The 20,742-nt window shown below is 34.1% G+C and overlaps 2 protein-coding genes across 2 annotated transcripts; both read left to right on the top strand.

The window, feature by feature from the left end:
- Window positions 1–1,051: 1,051 nt before the first annotated feature.
- Window positions 1,052–4,680, top strand: pim2 (Pim-2 proto-oncogene, serine/threonine kinase). Its single transcript, XM_065270278.2, has 7 exons — window positions 1,052–1,310; window positions 1,567–1,667; window positions 1,755–1,805; window positions 2,396–2,616; window positions 2,707–2,876; window positions 2,963–3,139; window positions 3,217–4,680. Exons 1-7 carry the CDS (start codon window positions 1,247–1,249, stop codon window positions 3,363–3,365), a joined length of 933 nt encoding a protein of 310 aa, XP_065126350.1. The 5' UTR covers window positions 1,052–1,246; the 3' UTR covers window positions 3,366–4,680.
- Window positions 4,681–8,590: 3,910 nt separating this feature from the next.
- slc35a2 (solute carrier family 35 member 2) lies at window positions 8,591–20,740 on the top strand. The gene is made up of 5 exons (XM_065270277.2): window positions 8,591–8,881; window positions 11,570–11,752; window positions 13,091–13,242; window positions 14,159–14,853; window positions 19,576–20,740. Exons 1-5 carry the CDS (start codon window positions 8,812–8,814, stop codon window positions 19,607–19,609), a joined length of 1,134 nt encoding a protein of 377 aa, XP_065126349.2. The 5' UTR covers window positions 8,591–8,811; the 3' UTR covers window positions 19,610–20,740.
- The last annotated feature ends 2 nt before the right edge of the window (window positions 20,741–20,742 follow it).

The following is a 20,742-nucleotide window of genomic DNA, read 5'->3' as shown; positions in this document are numbered from 1 at the left end:
GATTGAGATTATTAAGAATGAAACCACATTAGATTGGCAACCACTGATCTGGGACTGCCCCAAACGCAGCGTGCATATTGAAGCATGAGTCATTATTGTCGAAAATAATGTCAGAAGCAATGTTAAGGGGGGGCTATGGCCCCAACATAAAGTCAGTGTTTGAATTATGTCAAAGATTATAGGGATCCCCTAACTAATATATTTAAAAGCATTTATATTCAAACTGAAAAAAAAACTTTGTAACAAACCTGTAAACATAAATGGTTTGAAAGATTAAAAGTATATTCAACTGTAAAAACTTATATATTTTGGCCAGGAATTGTTTTTTTGCCATATGGGTTGTAAAATTAGAAATTTATTTGTTGCGCTAAAATACATTTTTAATATATGTTGATATATGAAGGTTTAAACGAAATATATTGTCAAATTAAGAAATAGATTTAATTAATCTCTACTTTCAGCAGAATTTATTAAGCATATTTAAAAAATATATTTTTTGTGCTTTATATGGGGTCCTTTAATGCTTATAGGAGGTCCGGGACCACCCCAGCCCCCCTCTCTCAATTCAAGTTATTTAAAATAAGACCAGGCAAGGCTGAAAATAAGATAAACAACTATAAAAAAGAATTTGGTTGTTTTTATAACCAGTAAACATCTTGTTGGTCATGCCAAACTCTAGGTAGAAATTGTGAGGGAGCTTCATAATTAAAACTAGTTTACTAAACCCTATTTTTTGTGAAAACAAAACCTTTGCTTCATCCTGCTAAATGACTGGGGAAACACGCATTGGTAATATTATTGTGCATGGGCGAATTCAAAATTTACGCTTGCAAAAACCCAAAGGTATCTGTGTCATTGCGCGCGCGCGCTCTTTTCTCTGGGACGGTAAAATTCTTAGAATTCAACCGCAGCTCATTAATATGTATGAGTTTAAAGGTTTCTGCTCTCTGATTGGTTATAATTTCAAAACATCCCCAGCGTGCTGCCTGCGATTCGCTGCGCTCGTCAGAGTGGGCGTGTTTACACATGTAAACTTAAAACATCAACATTCTTCGGGAGGATCAGAGTCGGTGTGTGAGAGGAAGCGTACGCATAGACACTCGCTAAGGACTACGACTTTGTATTACAAATAACGGACAGTGCCGAACCATAACAAACCAGTATGGACGTGTTCTTCTGAGGCGGTTTGGTGCATTAGTCTAAATTAACGTTACGTTATATTTTTATAGTCTTTTTCTTGATTAAAATGTTGGATAAACGTGTTGTGGATTTGCGCTTGGATCAGCTGGAAGACGTGAGGGCAAAAAATGGTAAGATTTCATTAATAACGAACAGAAATGTACAGAGTTTTATTTAAGTATCGATATGTTTAGGGATATTTAATAAAATGTTTATTATACTGTATTAAATAATTTAAACGATTACCGTGTATATTAATGAATCTAAACGTTTGAATGTTGAATGAGACATTCATTCAGATACATCTAGAATAAATTGCATATTGTTCTTGAACATTGTTTTTTTTTTAAAGTACCGAGTTTTAAGATGATGTTGTTATTGTTTTAGCGAAAGAGCCGTTTGAGAAGCAGTACAAGTATGGAGCGCTTTTGGGCAGCGGCGGCTTCGGCTCCGTGTTCGCCGGACAGCGCCTTTCAGACGGCCAGCAGGTAATAATCATATAAATATTCAAGTTAAACATATGTACCACTTTTATTCTGTGAAACACTCTCTAAATGATTGCATTGCTATTTCAGGTGGCTATTAAACAAATTTCCCGTGACAGAGTTCAACAGTGGGCTAGACTGGTGAGTAATATATTTGCATTTCATTTATATTTCTTTCTTTATATTATTCATAGTCATCATCTATCAAGTGAGGAATTTTAAACAACAGTAATTACATTAGTAACAAATTAAATTAAACGAGTTTAATATTTTAAACGATTTAAAGCTTTTGAAATAATAATAATAAGAATAATAATAGACGTAGGTGTAATAGCGACCTCCACTGGTTGTTTTCCTTTTACCGGAAGCGCATCTTCCGAATACAGAAAGTGACGTAGAGATGACGCGTCGGATTTTTCAAAACAACACAAAGGGAAAGTTGGTGGATTTTCCCAGACGTGTAACATCCAGCTTGATTGTAATAGATACGATACGCAAATTTTGGTTTCAAAACGTAGTATTTTTAGATTTGTGCCACACAAAATTGTACTTCCCTTTTTTATGGTCTTAAACAAACCCTGGGATAAACCCTTTATTGGCACCTGCATTAGTAAATGATGGACTTTACTGTGATTTAAAAGAAGAAGTATTTCCCAGTGGGATTTGTCATGTAGTATAAGGTTTATTCTACAGTGTATTAAAAGCAAATATGTTTTCTTTCTATCTAACAGCCTGGTGAAGCAAACATGGTTCCCATTGAGATCGCTCTTCTAGTCTCTCTGGGAGGAGGACAGGGATCAGTACCCGGTCATCGGAGCATCATCAGGATGCTAGACTGGTTTGAGGTGCCGGGTCAAGGTTACCTTATTGTTTTTGAAAAGCCCCAACCCTGCCAGGACCTGTTTGACTTCATCACAGAACGTGGAGCATTGGAGGAACCCATTGCACAGAGGTGAGTAAAAATTATGCTTTTGCACATTTTATGACATTTTATTCATTTAATGAAGCATAATACTAATCTGAAATCTTTCTGTTTAATAAGGTTCCTCAAACAGGTTGTTGAAGCTTTGCAGTTTTGTCACTCCAAGGGAATTGTGCATCGGGACATCAAAGATGAAAACATCCTAGTTGATACTCGTACCGGTGACATTAAAATAATCGACTTTGGATCTGGTGCTTTACTGAAGGACTCCATTTACACTGACTTTGAGGGTAAGGGAGCTTAGCATAGTAACCCTATGAATATGAGTGCAATGTGGATTTTTTGGTTTTTAATGGCTTCCATTATCTCTGTTTAGGTACCAGAGTTTACAGCCCTCCCGAGTGGATCCTTCACCAACGTTACAACGCCCGTCCACTCACTGTGTGGTCACTGGGCGTGCTTCTGTTTGACATGGTGTGTGGAGACATTCCCTTTGAGAGGGATGGAGACATCATACAAGCCACTCCAAGTTTCACTAAACGCATCTCCAAAGGTGAGTTTCCAAACATGTGCTTGCTATATCTTTCAGTAAAGGTATCTTGGTACTAAATAAATTTTATTGCATTACAGAATGCCAGTCTCTGATTCGCTGGTGCCTTGCGTACAGACCGGACGATAGGCCAAGTTTGGAAGAGATTTTGCAACATCCATGGATGCTGGAGAACTCGGACGACATTGGAGATTTGCAGGCGGAAATCAATATTCAACCAAGCCTTTAAATCCTGAAGGACTCTGGACTTGCGTCAGGAATTTCATTTTACACTGGACTCTAGTCACTGCCTTCTGGAATGTTCCTAATTTATTTGTTTTGTTTTATGTGGACTCGGGATCTATGATCAATGCATAGAATCCCAAAATTAAGCCCTGGAGTGCTGCATCTGTACTTTATGAATGAATGCTTCCCATTTCCACGACCCACACATCTCAATGCAACAGTGGGACAGGATCTTTTCTTGTATATTTATTGTTGGTTATTTATTTTTATAGCCACATACTAATTTATTTTTGTACTCTATGATTCATGTGGTTTCAGAAGCAGTAAACTTCCTGTATGTTTTTTTTTTTTTTTTTTTAGTTCTAACTAACTTAAGAAATGATCACAGGTGAATTTCAGTCATCCATCAGCCTGTAATGAGACCTGGTTTTACAGGTTTTTATTGTACAGTGATATTCTTTCCCTGTTCTAAGGGTGACAAAAAGACTTTGGATCTTGTTTCCAGTCAATTGATGGAGCACAACAATAATTCAGCCTCACGTGGATCCGTTCCCATTCATCAGCAACGCACACTGTCAAAGACGGCAACAGAAGAAAGGAGAAACATTCCTGTTGGTCTTGTTTACTTGGAATGGAAACAATTCACTAGATAGCAGAAATCTCTAGCAAGCTGGCTTTTGGTTTCTGTCTGTATTGTTTGTTTGTGAAAAACTCGAGGCTGTAACTTAGAAAATGTTGTCAGGACACATTGCTTTCAAAAGAACTGTAGGTTTTCTTGCCATTTGAATGCAAATTACCAAAGGTGAAAGCAAGTGTTGGTTGACCTCAGGGTCTTAACCACTAACCCAGTTGTCTGTATTTTTGAACACTTCTTGTTTAAGTTAACACCAAAGAATGAAGTAACACTGCCTTGTTATGAGTTAAAAGTTTCTTATGCAGAATTCATTGCATTTATATGTCATGTTGAAAGGTGGACATACTGCAAAACATCAAATTAATATTATTGTGATTTTGTCCGATGTACCCACACTTGATTCATTTTAGTGTTATTAGCTTACACTGGATTGACATGTTTCAAATATGTTTAAGGCCTAGCAATGTGTTGCAATTGCCAACCTAAATCGTATTTTTGATAACAGTGACATTTTAAAAGATGTACTTGCTTTTTTTTTTAAGAATCCTTGCTGTTTAGCTTGGGTTGCATATTGGATGTAAATACTTGTGTATTTAAAAATGTTGTGGCAGTTGTCACCTAATGTTTAATTTATGAGATCCTATAAATAAAATATAGATGTGAAAAATCTATATTTAAAGAAGCATCAGTTGTCTTGTCCTATATATTTCATTTACTCCAGAAAGAGATACAGAAAACATTTTTAAGGCAATTTAAAGCAGGCTGCTCCAGTCTTGTTCACATGCCTGTCATGCTTCACCCCGCTTTACTGTAAAGACAGAACCAACCTGTTCAGATTACCTAAATCTACTAAAGCATCTGTCACATGAGCTGACCTTATTAACCATTTTCATCTATATAATGCTTTTCCCAATGCACATCATTTTAATGCAGGCTTACTGTAAATCAGTGTCACTTTTGAGCAATTCAGTGAAAATTCTTTAAAGCTGGAATGGTTTTGTTCTCTAGTAAAAGACAAGGGATTTTGTAGAGAATGTTTAGGATAGAGAGATGTTTGTTATGTTTAAAGATTAAACGTCTTTTTTGGATTGATTGCTATTTTGAGCTTTCTGTTTTGCTGGTGAAGGCTTTATTTGAAGTAATTGTTTGACAATTTCCATTTAAGGGAATGAGTAAATGCAAGCAATGGTCAGAGGTGTTACTTAAGATAAAGCGACTGGTGTTACTTCCTCTTTTAAGCATCAGACGCTTTTGGTTTACAGCAGTTTATGTTGTTGACATCCAGGTGATGCTGACAGTAGCTGAACTGAAGATGAATCTGAGGTACCCAGGATAAAATACTTGAGGATGAGACAGAAAACATATGCCATTGAGATTTTACTCAAAGACTTCTTGCTGTATATATATCTTCTAATTTAGAGTAGGCTACCTACAGAAAACATCATTTGTGACTGAGAATATGATGGGACCATAGGATGGGACAATGAAAATTCAATTGGTTAATGCCGCCCCCTAGTGGTCAATATAGAGCAATGAAAATGTAGCATTATATGAGTGAGAGTTTGAGATCTGCAGTGTCTGAAACTATCTGAAAAGATAGTTAGCTACACTACATGTTACTATTAAGAAGTAGCTAGCCACTTTAAACTACTTTGATTTTTATTATAAATAACTGAATATAAATTTGTATGAATAATGTTAAAGAAAAGGATATGGGGTTTAAAACAATGCAATGTAATACAATTATGATTTCAGTATTTAGTTTGTGAACTACAAACCCATACAGCAAAAATATATATATTTTCAAATGTAATTTTAAATATATTTCAAAATATACAAAAAAATATATTGGTTAAGAATACATTTTTGTAAACATATTTCAAAATATATTTCAGTACAAATATTTTTTTGTCATTTTTTGTATATTTTGAAAGATATATTTTGAAAAAAAATATATTTTATTGTTTGGGTATTTGCTGTATTTATATTTTATACATTTTATACTTTAAAACTTTATACCATTTGTAAAAACTTTTATATTTTTGCAATGAAAAATAATAAATAATTTGCTGTATGGGTTGTAAAATTAGAAATGTATTTGTTGCCCCTGAAATACATTTTAAAATATATGTTAACAACAAAATATATTTTCAAATTCAGAAATATTTAATTGAGCTTTACTTTCTAAAAAAAAGAGATGGTCCTCACTGCGGAACACAACATCCAGGGGGCGGGGTTGGATCTAGATCCAACTCCTCCCACTTTATATACTTTGTTCCGCCAAATGAACCAGTATATTTGCGTTGTTGCAGCCCGCAATTAGTTGCAACCTGTGGTCACCAACGTTTGCTCTTATTAATTTAAGTGTACGTTTGATTAATAATATAGTTGAGAAAGATTCATAATTTAGAAAGTATCACAGTTAGGTGTAAGGGGAGGTAAGGACACGTTCCCGACAGTTTGATATCACTGAAGGGATTTATTTGTACATTACCCCACTTATTACACAGCTATTCCTATACGAGTAAATATATAAACTTATTTATTTGATATCTTTTATTAGAAAATTTAAAAAAAAAAGTAAACCTGTTTCCTAATGGCTGTAAGCAAAGACGTTAAAACAAGTTCAAAGTCCATACAAGATAAACATTCAATTTATTAATTTCTAAATAACATGCCATAGCCTATATATCTTAATAATTATGCATATTAATACTGTATCCATTAATAGGTCTTAAACTGCATGTGGTAAGATTACTCGTAGTAGGCTTACCCGAAATGTTTTACTCCAAAACATTATAGCAAAAAACTTACATTTCACCCTAAAGGCACTACTTTTATTGTAGTCATAAGTGAAGTTAGTTATTATGTCAAAATAATAACTTAATTTAGTTACGACTAAATGCGGAAATGGTAACGCAGCCTTGTGGTAAAACCAGTAGCGCCTCACTGCAGAACACGACATCCAGGGGGCGGGGTTGCATTTAGATCCAGGGGCGGAGCTGGATCCCGAACCAGAGATCTCATTGGTCGGAAGTTTTACCACAAGACACGTCATACACGTGTTGCTGCGTTACCATTTCCGCATTAAGTTGCAACTAAATTAAGTTATTATTTTGACATAAAAAAATAACTTTACTTATGACTACAATAAAAGTAGTGCCTTTGGGGTGAAATGTAATTTTTTTGCTATAATGTTTTGGAGTAAAACATTTTGGGTAAGCCTACTACGAGTAATCTTACCATGCAGTTTAAGACCTATGAATGAATACAGTATAAATATGCATAATTAGTAAAATATATAGGCTATGGCATGTTATTAAGAAATTAATTATTTGAATGTTTATCTTGTATGGACTTTGAACTTGTTTTAACGCGTCTTTGCTTACAGCCATTAGGGAACAGTTTTCCCTCGTAGATGGTTTACTTTTTTTTAAATTGGCTAATAAAAGATATCAAATAAATTTGTTTTTATATTTTCTCGTATAGTAATAGCTGTGTAATAAGTGGGATAATGCACAAATAAATCCCTTCAGTGATATCAAACTGTCGGGAACGTGTCCGTACCTCTCCTTACACCTAACTGTGATACTTTCTAAATTATTAATCTTTCTCAACTATATTATTAATCAAACGTACACTTAAATTGATAAGAGCAAACGTTGGCGACCACAGGTTGCAACTAATTGCGGGCTGCAACAACGCAAATATACTGGTTCATTTGGCGGAACAAAGTATATAAAGTGGGAGGAGTTGGATCTAGATCCAACTCCGCCCTCTGGATGTTGTGTTCCGCAGTGAGGACCATCTCGGTAAAACCGCCCCTGGATCTAAATCCAACCCCGCCCCCTGGATGTCGTGTTCTGCAGTGAGGCGCTACTGGAAAAAAATGCATTTAGCATATATTTAAAATATATTTTTGGCCAATGAAATGTATTTTTTTGCCATATTGGAATATATATTTCAAACTAACAGTCTTTAAAATTGACAATGAAATGAAAGAAGTTGAGAGCAAAAAACAAACAAACATTTTAAATGACATAATTTTTAGCTCTTTATAATAATATTTATAATGAATTGTCATATAATTATTATAAACGAACTAAGGTATAGCCTATAATTAAAACACGTGGTTTGATAAACTAATATTATAAAGTTTATAATAGAAGTTTTTTCTGGATTTCTTTTTATGTTTGATTGGCAGATGCAAAAGCAGTGGTGAAACATAAAATATAAAAATGCGTGTAAATAAAATATATATAAATACACATAACAGCATGTAGCGATTTGAGCTGGGAATAGAGTTTTATTTGTGGAAACTAAGAAACAGAAAATATTAATTTATACTGTTAAATGTATATACCAACATTGTACAGTGTCAATAAAACATCCTTTTACCGTAGTTTCTATGAAACTTTTGTAATTGCACTTAATCATTTCCGCCATCAGATGGCACCAATGCATTTTCACCAAGTCACAAAGAAATTAAACCCTGAAGAAGTCAGCAAATGCTGTGATTGGTCGCTGCTCTCAGTAAGAGTAAAAGCGCTTGTGATTGGTCATTCCACTCACTGACAGTAACAGCGCTTGTGATTGGTCGCTAGCTGCGCTGACGGACGCTACCAGGAAAATGATCGTGCTGTGGGGACGTCAACAGTTTTCCCCCGAATCCGCTGAACTCTCGCACGTTATTTACTGTGGCCGTGAGCCGTTTGATGGAAAGTTTAATTTATCTGTGTAATCATCACAGATCGAGTGAGCAGGGGCGGTACAGAGCGGGTTTGTGAGGGAAGAATCGGGTCCATGTTCGAGGAGAATGGCAGCAGACAGAGAAAGTCCAGACAGACGCAATGAGGATAAAACGTTGTCCCGCAGACAGAGTGAAGGTAAAAGATACATACTTTCATTATTTTTGTGATATCATATACGTCTATTTATATCCTGTTCCGTTAGTAAAGTGTTGCTTGGACTGGTTTCCTGATCATAGTAGAAATAATACTTTTGGTAACCATAGTTACAACCTTAATTCGATAGCTTAGCATATTCATATTAGAGTGCCATGTAAATATCAAGCCATGAGACATACAGCAAGTATATATAATGATAACGTTAGTAAATGTGGCACTACTACTACTAACACAATCATGTTGTTGCCATTTTTGTTGGACATGGTGCCAAATACCACAAATACCAAGGTATATGAATATGCTACTGTCTTGTATGAATGCATGTGTGTCTTGTAATTAAGCATGGGCCGGTATAAGATTCTTGCGGTATGATAACCTTTAGCAAAAATACCACGGTTTCACGGTGTTACGGTATTGCCATTGCAACACTAAAATGTGTTATTTTCAAATGCCAGGTACAATTAAGCCTTTAAATTATAATATGCTTTCAAAACATATATAATATTTTCGTAATGTATATTAAATGTAAACATCAAATCAATCACATGACTTCATGATTTAATGAATTTTGTATAAGCACAGCTCATACCTTGGAGACGGTATCACAGAACATTTTAGTGGTTTTGAAACCTTGACTGTTTTAAACCTCGGTATACCTTGAAACCGGTAACCGGCCCATGCCTACTTGTAATATGCTTGTAAATTCTGCATCATGGCATATCAAAGTGCCATGGTGCATTTTCGTAAATACAGAGCTCAGAGACCAAAAAAATAAATAAAATCAAACTGTTATAGTTTATACTTTGAAAGTGTATAAAGTAAATGCATGTTGCTTTCATAGATCATTATTATTAACCAGCCAAAATGTGATGCCGTGCTATTGGCAGAATAGAAATGGAATGGGTGGGACTGCATTGAGTGTATTTTCAAATCTTACAGATGACAAAAGACTAAAAACCGGCCAAACAAGGTCACTTCTTTCGTTCGCAATGTGTTTGTATTGTTCAAGGTTTCTCTCTCACACTTTATGTAAAATCTGCCACGGTTAGTTGATATTCATTAGTGACTCTCTATTCACACGAAGAACCATAAAATTCTTTTTTCTTTCATCAGTGAGTGAATGTTTATTTTGATTTATAAGCATCTTCCTAATTTTTTCTGTAACCGTGTCCCAGTCCAATATCATTTCAAAAATGATGAAACATTCTTGTTTGACTGCTATAAGAAGTTATCCCGATGGCCAATGAAATGCAACGGATTAAATAAACAGCCTATATCCTGGTCAGCCTGTTTGACAGGAAAATTGCTTTACACCATGCACTTATGTGAATGAATGAAGCTTCTGTGCACATGGGTGTCGCCTCTGTCTTGAGCAAACACACGACTGCCGTCAGCTTTTGTGGGTGTGTTGGAAATGAGCTAAACGTTCACTAGATTCTTTCAGAAGAGTGTAAAGTTGCTGTAATGCAATTTTGCTTGACTTTTTGTGCCTGAAATGTTTTGAGTTGTGCTCTGAAAACTTAAAACTAAATTCACGAGAACTGTGATATTGAAATAACCGTCTATAAGTGTTGCATCACATTAATGAGCAGAAATAACTTAAATTCCTCTATTGGATGATTTATCATTTCACTCCCCAAATCTTTACTTAAATGCAATTAATCATTTTTAATTTTTGATTCAAACATTTACAAAAGCAAGATAATCGAGGCAAAACAATTATTGTGCAATTAAAATATAAAATGCGTGCTGCTGGACCGGTGTGTTTGTAAGGCACCACACACTTTAACATGTAACCTATTGCGACATTTACTTAATAAAAAGGTTAAATAATTGCTTGTTTTCAAAGTTACTGAGTAATCGTGTTAAATAATTGTGATTATGATTTTTTTACCAAAATAATTGGTAATAATTCCTTCTCTAAAAATTTCTATTAGCATGCTTTTCTATAGAAAGTTTCTATATTAGGAGGAACACATTGCACCAAATAACTCCTATTTAAACATTGACATTACAACAGTAACTTTCAATTTTCTGGCAATATTTGTAAAATTCTGCAAATTACAGAAAATGTTTATAAACTAGTATTTCACCCAAAAAAGCAAATTAGCCCATAATTTACTCATGTCATTTTGCATGTATATGATTTTTCTTCAGCTGAACACAGGCTGAGTTAAATTAAATAATATCCTTGCTCTTTCTAACTTGCACCAAGTTTTTGAAGCATCCATCCATAATCCATACAACTTTGATGGGTTAATATAAAGCCGTCGAAAAAATGAACAGACCACTTTAGTTTTGCCTTTAATCATCATTTCTACATGTGTTGTGACCATTTCAGTCCCGTGTCTGTTGAATTCCAACAAAAGCAAACCTCAGGAGTGCCATAAAGTCACCCAACAGCAATGTAAAAACCATCAAATATTCACTTATGAACTACAGATGTAAAAACATTAGTATTGTGTTGTTGAAGAATAAATTAGAACTTTTTTTCTCAATTTAAACTCAATCTTGCCCTATAGACTTAAATAAAAAGCGTAGTGCTGTTAGTGTGTTAACTGGTTTTGAAATGTAGAGACGTGCATTTTCTGTAAAGCAACTTTGAAATGATATTCATTGTGAAAAGTGCTAAATAAAAGTCTTCTCTTTTGCTTGTGTCCCATGTAGTTAACAGGAATTTGAAGTACATCAGTTTGGCAATTCTGGTGATTCAGAATGCATCGCTCATCCTCAGCATCCGTTATGTGCGGACGTTACCGGGGGATCATTTCTTTACCACATCAGCTGTGGTTATGGCAGAAGTTCTCAAAGTTTTCACCTGCCTGATTATAATCCTGCTACAACAAAAAGGTGTGTTCGATTTCTCTTTCCTTGTTTTCTCTGAGCATAGTTTAGACCTAATTAAAGGTTAATGATTAAAACATAAATGTAGAGCTGGGCACTATATCGAGTTTTGATAATATTTTTTTTTTGGTAAACAGTTTTCTTCCCCAGTGGGACATGGGATGAGACAATATAGTCTAGATTGGTGTGGTCAGATATGTTCCTCCTTTTTTGCCCAAAAGCTTTAATATTGTGCAGCTGTATATTGTCTTTTAAGTTTCATTACCATCATGCATTGTGTTAATAATGGTGTTTTTGACGTTTCGCATGAAACTTCCATGTAAACATTTATTAAACTTTTTCAGAGATATTACTCTGTACTGCAATTCATCCCAAAATTACAAAGACATGAATATCGCCCAGCACCAATGTAATTGTACCGTAGAACTGCAATGTCAAAATAATTGTTCATAATGAAACAGAAAGGTGTGACTCTGGTTTCTCAATTAATTTAATGTGAGAACAGATCTACATGAAACTAGCACACTGTATGACTGAAACTATCATAAAGTATAGCTGCCTTTATCTCATAAATTTGAATAAATGAATGAATGAATCTTTGTTCACACAATGACAATAAAGATTACCGAATGCAAAGATTGGCCATAAACAGTATCAACTATTTTTAGAAACTTGTATTGAACTATATGCGCTATATTGCATTGCAAAATATTTGAAAAGCTCATATGCAATCTTAATGGATTCTGGCAACACACCGGTATTTCTGAATGGCCTGATGCCAAGATTAAACCGATTTGAAGTGAAACTATTTGATAAACGTATAATACATGCTGAGAGCATTCAGTTAATATCATTATATCAAATTTTTGCCAGAGGTGACGTTTAGCAGCGTTTGCATCTTAGCTCCTCCATTGTTGTTGATAACTATCTTTGTTAATAGTTTTTATTATAATGTTTTATAACAGCAAACTGAGGATGTGTCTTGCAATATTTTACCTTGTTAAAGTAGATTTGACTCATTTACAGTGCTGAAGAGACAACTTTTAATAATTATTCTTTAGGGCATGGTTTCCCAGACAGGGCTTATCCTAGTCCCAGACTAAAATGCATGTTTGAGCTGCCTTATTTTAAAAAACATGTTGACCTGATATATCTTAACATAAATCAGTGTAATTGTTTTGTCTCAAGATGCACACCAGTAATGTTTTTTTTTGAAAACTACTTCAATATCCTACTATAACTAAGGCCTCGTACCGGTTTAACCTAAACTGCGTCTAGGAGTCTCAATACTGTCCTATCTAACTTACATTTATTTTGTGTTTTTTTTTTTTCTGTGGTCCTCAGGTAATGTAAAGACCTTTGTAATGTTACTTTACGACTCTATAGTTGTACAGTATTCGGACACACTGAAGTTGGCCGTTCCATCCCTCATCTACACTTTACAAAACAATCTACAGTATGTGGCCATTTCCAATTTACCAGCAGCCACATTTCAGGTTAGTATGCCACATCTTTCACGTTGTTTTCTTGCCTCATTTATAATGTAGAGTTTAGGTTACGATAATGTGATCATAGTTGTGATGATGTCGAAAGCTAAATGTTTTGCTAAATAGATTCGATATATAGTTCAATAAATAAATCGGTTCCAGGTGAATCTGAAATGTAAAAATGTAGTTCTTCACACACTGTTTATCACTGTTAAACACAGGTACACCTATAGAGCAATGCATAGCAATAAAAAGTTACATAATTGTCAATAAAAAACTTAAGTGTATTAACTGTATTTTCCAGGATATAAGACAACCCCTCTTTTCACAGTGTACATTTTGGAAAAATAATTTTTGAAGACCAACTTTTGTCTTTTATTAAACAAAATACTTTCATAAAAGGTGAATTTAATAACTGGATTTAATAACAATTAGCCTAGGCTGTCCATCTCATTTAGAAAAAACACTAGCCTATTAATATTTTATTAACTATAGTTTATCACTTTGCTTAAGTCCAAGTAAACTTGTTTACATGAATTTGGCATTTTTGCGGGTGTATGGTTTGGTTGACTACACTGTCTACACTGCAAAAAATGATTTTCAAGAAAATAATTCTTAAATTAAGATCTAGTTAAAGTCTAGTTTTTAGATCAAAAATATCAAATTTGAGTGACTGTGATTTTGTACATAAAACAAGCAAAAAAATCTGCCAATGGGGTAAGAAAATTTTATGTTATTTTCTTGGGTCGTTTTAATTTAATAATTTTTTGATATTTTTTAAGAATTTTTTTCTTGAAAATAATTTTTTGCAGTGTAGAGCTCAAATATAATATGACCTTGTTTATTGAGAGCCATTTCTATGAAACATTTTTGTTAAATATTCAGGACAATATTGTTATATGTTTTCCTTTATCTTTTCCTGTAGGTGACATATCAGCTGAAGATCTTGACCACAGCATTGTTTTCTGTACTCATGTTGCGTAAAAGCCTTTCTAAGATCCAGTGGATCTCTCTGGTGCTGCTGTTCGCCGGCGTGGCGATCGTCCAGGTGGACCAAGAAAGCGGCAAACACAAGGAGGCTTTGACCAGCCCCAACCAGAACTATTTCAAAGGCCTGGTGTCGGTGGTGATCTCCTGCTTATCTTCTGGGTTTGCCGGCGTTTATTTTGAGAAGATCTTAAAGGGTAGCTCGGCCTCTGTATGGTTGCGAAACATCCAGCTCGGAATCTTCGGAACCGCTTTGGGTCTGCTGGGGCTGTGGTGGAACGACGGGGAAGCGGTCGCTGAGAAAGGCTTCCTGTTTGGCTACACGCCACTGGTGTGGGGAGTTATTTTCAACCAGGCATTCGGCGGCCTCCTGGTGGCCGTAGTCGTAAAATACGCGGACAATATTCTCAAGGGCTTCGCCACCTCTTTTTCCATCATTGTGTCCACTATTACGTCCGTCTACCTCTTTGGTTTCCACGTGGACTTGATCTTCACGCTGGGCGCGGGATTGGTCATAGGAGCCGTCTACATGTACAGTCTCCCCAAACCAAACACCAGCGCCTCCAGCACCAGCCCGACTTCATCCGACCACAGCAAAGGAGGCAACTCGGAGCTGGAAGCTTTCCTCCCAAAGTCAGTGTTGGTGAAGTGAAATAAATCGAGCCATCTGCCGGCATCTTTTCTGTGTCCCCTTCTGCATTTCCTTCCTGCTTGCTTAATTCCCGTTAATTGCTCTTTACTTCTTTTCCTGGAGTCTTAACTCTCTTCACGTCTGTCGTCTTTATCTGTCTGCTGCCGTGGGGTTGTGGTTTCTGCCGTTCTGATGCTGTTTTCTCATATAGTTGAATTATCAGGGGGTTGTCAGAAGTTCCTCAAGTGTTCACAAGCTAGTTAGTTCATGAACATGGCAGTCGGCTCTTTTTTTTTTTTTAAAAGCACAAACAAGAGAGATGTAGATTAAGGTTACGTTAAAGATGATTTTTATCATGGCAAAAACATTTATCACACCTGTGGTTCATCTCCTCTCCCTGTTTGCCTTAAACAGCATTTTCCTGTCAGACAGCTTTGCTGTGCTGTGGTCTTTAGGGAGAGTTTTTCGTCATCAGTCTGTTACCGAGTAGAAAAACGTGTTGTCATTTGTGGGCTGGTTTGACTTAAAAGCTAAGGAGTGGATGTTACGACACCCATCAAGTACATCTCAAAATGTACACTGTAAAAATGTTGCTGTAGTTATGCAACTGTTTGACAGTTTGTTTAAATAAATAAACATTTAACATTAACAAGTCTTTGTCTTTACAGAATAAAACTAAAATAACAGCCTCATGCAAAGCATTCTAGGAACTTAAATCTGAAACAGAAAAAGGTTAATGAGGATTTCTGGTTCCTAGAATGCTTTGCATGCCATGAGGCTGTTATTTTAGTTTAATTCTGTGAAGACAAAGACTTGTTTATGTCTTTTTTTTAACTATGAACAAACTTTTGCCAGGAAATAACATCAATTTAAATCTACTGTAAGTTGCTGGCAAACAGCTGACAGTAATACTGTCATTTCTACAGACATTTCTATTACAGTGCAGGGCATAAAACATAAAAAGATGAGAGAAAAATAAGAAATATTATTTTACATACACTCTCAAAATTTTGGGTTAATTTTAACCCAACGTTGGGACAAATCTCACTGTTGGGTTGAATTAAACTTTAGTAAATGTTTAAATTTAACCCAACATTAAGTTAAAACAACCCAGCATAGGTTCAATTACAACTCAGTGGGTTGAATTTGTCCTTTTTTTGACCCAACATTGTATGGAAATAAATTTTGCGTTGTGCCATTAATGCAAATTTTGTGAGGAAATGTGGTTAATTGCCATGAAAATCGCACAAAATGCTAAAAATCTTTATTATGTGGTTTTATTTATGTAAAATGTAATTTAATGCATTTTTTTTTACATACGGTAATACATAATAAAGGTATAAATAGGGCTGTCAACAGATTAATCGCATACAAAATAAAAGTGTTTTTGTATAATATATTTGTGTGTGTATTGTGTTTAATTATTATGTATATACAAATACACATATATGTATAATTTAAGTAAAATATTATTTATGTATTTTTACATATATATATCAAAATCTAAATAAATCTATATATGAATGTATACACATGTAAATGTTTTTTAATGCATGTGTGTGTGTGTGTGTATTTATATACACAAATTAATTACACACGGTGAAAACGCATATATTATGCAAAAACAAACTTTTATTTTGTATGCAATTAATCGCGATTGATCTTTTGACAGCCCTTGGTATAAAAATTGTAACTTTTAATATCAATTCAAAGAGTGAGATTTATCTGCTGCTGATAAAAGTATAAAACTAAAGCTCTTTGCCAAAAATAGAAAACAATGCTGAAAGTCTATGTGAATGTCCACCATGTTTACAGTTGCAGAATATGGTAGTCAAACACGGCAATACCTCATTAATTGTGGTATAAATGTTAGTGGCAATGGCACTGCTGATGTTTTTAGATTATAGTTTCAGTGATTTTGGGATGTTATAAAAATCAGATCATCCAGAGAGAGGCACGTTTCACATCCGTTATATAAGTTAACTAACTCAGATATTTATTAAGTTTTCCTTAACCAAAATATCAACACTTAAAGTCTGTTTCTCCCACATGTGCATACTGCACGCCTGTCTTTTTTCTAAGGGGATCTAGTTTTGCTTAACCAACAAATGGTTAATGCTGTGCCTTTCTCTATCAACTTGTGACTGAATGGTAGTACCAATGTTAATATATATAGTTCTTAGACTGTAAATAATATCAAAATATTATATCTTTTTTTATTATGCAAAAAAGAAATCAAGTTTTGTCAATATATTGTATGTATTGTACAAATGATTCTGTGCAAAGATTTGATACAAATATGCCAAAACTGATCTCAGTAAATCCCCACACACTTTGAGAGCACATGCTGATATAAAATGAAAATTTGAATTTAGTTTATGAAGCACTTTTTGTGTGTGGTGGATGGGAAGGTGAGAGAACACATGTTATATAGATTGGGGAAATGTATAGTCTTGGTTGGGTGAAGTGAAGTTTTTATTGCTTTAAAGGGTTAGAATGCATGTTATGTATTGTATCTTCATAAAAAGGACTTGGTTTAGCGCTGCTAAATACTAATACTAAATACTAAACTGCTGGTTGATGAAGTGTGTTGGTTTCGTTAATGTTTTAAATGAAGAAACATGGCTGCGAAAATTCAATAAGGGTTTTCTTTTGTGTTTTTTACTTGTTTTTTTTAGAAGCCACCAAGGCTGCTTTTTATTGGAAAAAATGTGACTTTTTCATAAATGTAAACTCATAATTGACTTTTTTTCTTAATGAACATTCCTGGCCCTACAAACCTGATCACATATGCCACAGCAAAGGCTAAGTAGCCACCATTTAATTCGGTAATATCGCATTGTGGATAGATATTATAAAATTGTAGCATTTTAGTTTCCTAAAACTTTGAAATAGGCATTATATTAAGTTTTAGTTTTAAAAGCATCATGTTGTCTAAAATGAATGAGCCAAGGGCTTCAGGCAGCTACATTGATTGTGTGTATGTTTATGTGGTGATATATGTTATATAGATGTACAGGTGTGTGTGTGTGTGTTTGAGGATGGGAGAATTTATTATAAGCCATATTCTGACACAAAACACCTGTGTGCAATGCTAACCATTATGTCAATCTTTCATGTTTGTTTATGGGAGATTTGTATGATGATTATTGACAAGCACATGGTTGTATGTCAGAACATGGCCCAGAAAAAAACCTGATTTATCTTCATGAATGAAATCATTTTAGTGAATAAAACAAACAGAAGTGCATTCTGGGAAATCATGTAAACTGAAGATAATGTTTTTTTTTGTCTATTGGTGACTAGATATTTATAACTTGGGCTGAAGGTGATTGCATGTTAAAATTCAAACCACTGCACATGTCCAGTTAAGATTTGATTGTCATAATTGTAGAAATAGTCATAAGGTTTTATAAAGCTGAAATATCATAAAGTACAGCCTCTGTTAAATCTGTCTTTGACACTATGATCAATATTGTAAATAGTATGTGATAAAGTCCAGCTACTGATGGCTGATTTCTTATAGTGACCTCTTTTCTTGAGGTTAACAATAAACATGGAATAGAGAAGTGAGTTTCTGTTTCATATATTACATTTACTGTGTGTGTGTGTGCGCTTGTATTAAACAATTTCACAAACCTACAGAATTCAACTCATTCATCTCAGTAGATTGAAGAACAATAAAAATAATAATAGCATGCAGGTCACAGTTCACATGAATTTTGCATAAGATATAAATAAAACACACAAACCTTTAAAGTCTATTAAGTGCCTTTATTTTATTTGGTCGTATTTGTATGTTATTCTCAATGGCAATCCTATAATATCTTATGTAGATCCTATATTTAAATTTTAATCAATTAAAGCGAGTATAAAAATGTGAGTCTTGAGTTAACATAATAGATAAAATCTTGTAGAGCAAATGGAAGAGCTGGTATGGACTGTAAAACATTTTTGTTGTTGCCTTAAATTTTTAAGTTGAGTTTACAGGCTGTGAAAGTCATTTCAACATTTTTTAACTATAGTGATTTTATATAATTTATAAAAATAAGTTGCTGAACTCAAATTGATGAATAAAAGTAACATAAAACATATTATGTTGTTGATGCAATAACATATATTTTACAGTATATAGGCACAAAGCTACAAATGTAATTTGTTTCATTCATATAGGTTACCTTAAATCTCAGTGCATTCAATGTAATATTTATCTAAGGATTTTTTTCTATTTGTAAAAAATATAATCTAGGATTTAGATATGAAACACCCTGTCTGTCATTGGGCATTAAAAACCCATTAGTTGTGATTGGCTGGTTATTCTCATTGTTTTTCCAGTTTAGCTTGCTAAACACATTATGTGTGTTCTGTACAGACCTTCAAACAAGATTCAGTTTTTTTTTAGGGCACATGCTGACATCAACCAGAACAGGTTATCAGAGGTGGTTTTGCACAATGCCTGTGAGCACACTAACAAATAACTAAAGCATTATTTCACTTTAATCCCACAAAATAGTGTGAATGCACTTTTTACGTCAATATTGTAAGAATGCATTTCATTGCTTTTTGTGTCCTGTGAGTGAGTATACACAGACTTATATTAATGTGAGCTGGATATACATAACACTAAGTTATATTATATTCTGCACTGTGTTTTCATGCTTTAGCTACATAGTAAATCTGTGTTTCTTTCCCCTCTCTCTCAACTTTTTCTGTTATGCTTTCAGTCTCAAGTTTTCAGGACCGAAGAAGGGAAACTGATATCGGAAACATCTACGTGAGAAGAGATAAGAACACTCTGTGCACGAATTTCCAACACTCCTGCCCCATTTAAAGGAAATAATGGTTTTGTTTGTTTGTTTTAAGTGCCTTTGTTATGCTGACTGAATTAAACTCTAAATAATGGTGCATCTAATGATAAAACATAGACTTTGCTAACTTTATTGAATCTTATTTACATACCTCAATAATAAAATGTGATGCTATATTTTAACTGACTGAAGTTATAATACTAATGTAATTCGTAAAAAAATCTTTGTGTTTTATTATCTGAAAATGGGAAAATGACTGAAAATGTATATTATTATTTTGCCGCTTACTCGGTGGCATTATTAGACTTTGACTTTAAAAGTTAATATCTTATTATGATATAATTTTGCTCTTTCATCAATAGTTTAATGTTGCCATCTAAAGTTTTTTGCCAAGAGTGTCCATAAACATTTTTGTATTATTGTGTTTTTATTCATTTCAACTATGCAATTTTTCCAAAGTGTTTAGCACAGTTTATTCCTATATTAAATTATATATGCACCCTTTTGTGAACTTGAGTGCTTTGTTAAACTAATAAAAAATGTAGTTTTAAAGAGATAGTTTACAGAAAAATTAAAATTCAGCCATCATTTACTCACTCTCATGTTGTTACAAACCAAATTATTTTGTTTTGATGAACATGAAGGAAGATGTTTTGAGAAATGTTTGTAATCAAACAATTCATGAGCCCCATTCACTACCATAGTAGTATTTTTCCTACTATGGAAGTGAATGGGGCTCATGATCAGTTTGGATTCAAACATTCCACAAAATATCTTCCTTCATGTTCATCAGAATAAAGAAATTTATACAGGTTTGTAACAACATTTGAGTGAGTAAATGATGACAGAATTATCATTTTTAGGAATCACTTTAATGTATCTAGATTTTTATGAGCTAAGCAGCGCCCTCTGTGGGCAGGCATTGAAATCACGTGCATTTGTCATTCGCTTGAAAACACAATATCAGTTACAAATAATAACGTGTGTAGTTTTTACATAAAATTAATCATTTAGTTTTTCAAAAGTTTACCCATTTCCACATGGTTGTATGAGTTTTGAATAAACATTGTTTTGAAATCAATT

Source organism: Paramisgurnus dabryanus, chromosome 11 (assembly GCF_030506205.2).
Source record: "Paramisgurnus dabryanus chromosome 11, PD_genome_1.1, whole genome shotgun sequence".
Taxonomy (NCBI): domain Eukaryota; kingdom Metazoa; phylum Chordata; class Actinopteri; order Cypriniformes; family Cobitidae; genus Paramisgurnus; species Paramisgurnus dabryanus.
The sequence above is the reverse complement of the archived record's forward strand: the minus strand, read 5'-3'. Positions and strand labels throughout refer to the sequence as shown.

Coding starts and splice junctions, on each gene's coding strand:
- pim2 (XM_065270278.2), top strand. CDS start 1,247: ATGTTGGATAAACGTGTTGTGGATTTGCGCTTGGATCAGCTGGAAGAC. Junction 1,806..2,395: donor TTCAACAGTGGGCTAGACTG/GTGAGTAATATA, acceptor TCTATCTAACAG/CCTGGTGAAGCAAACATGGT. Junction 3,140..3,216: donor CACTAAACGCATCTCCAAAG/GTGAGTTTCCAA, acceptor ATTGCATTACAG/AATGCCAGTCTCTGATTCGC.
- slc35a2 (XM_065270277.2), top strand. CDS start 8,812: ATGGCAGCAGACAGAGAAAGTCCAGACAGACGCAATGAGGATAAAACG. Junction 8,882..11,569: donor GTCCCGCAGACAGAGTGAAG/GTAAAAGATACA, acceptor TGTCCCATGTAG/TTAACAGGAATTTGAAGTAC. Junction 14,854..19,575: donor CTGGAAGCTTTCCTCCCAAA/GTCAGTGTTGGT, acceptor TTATGCTTTCAG/TCTCAAGTTTTCAGGACCGA.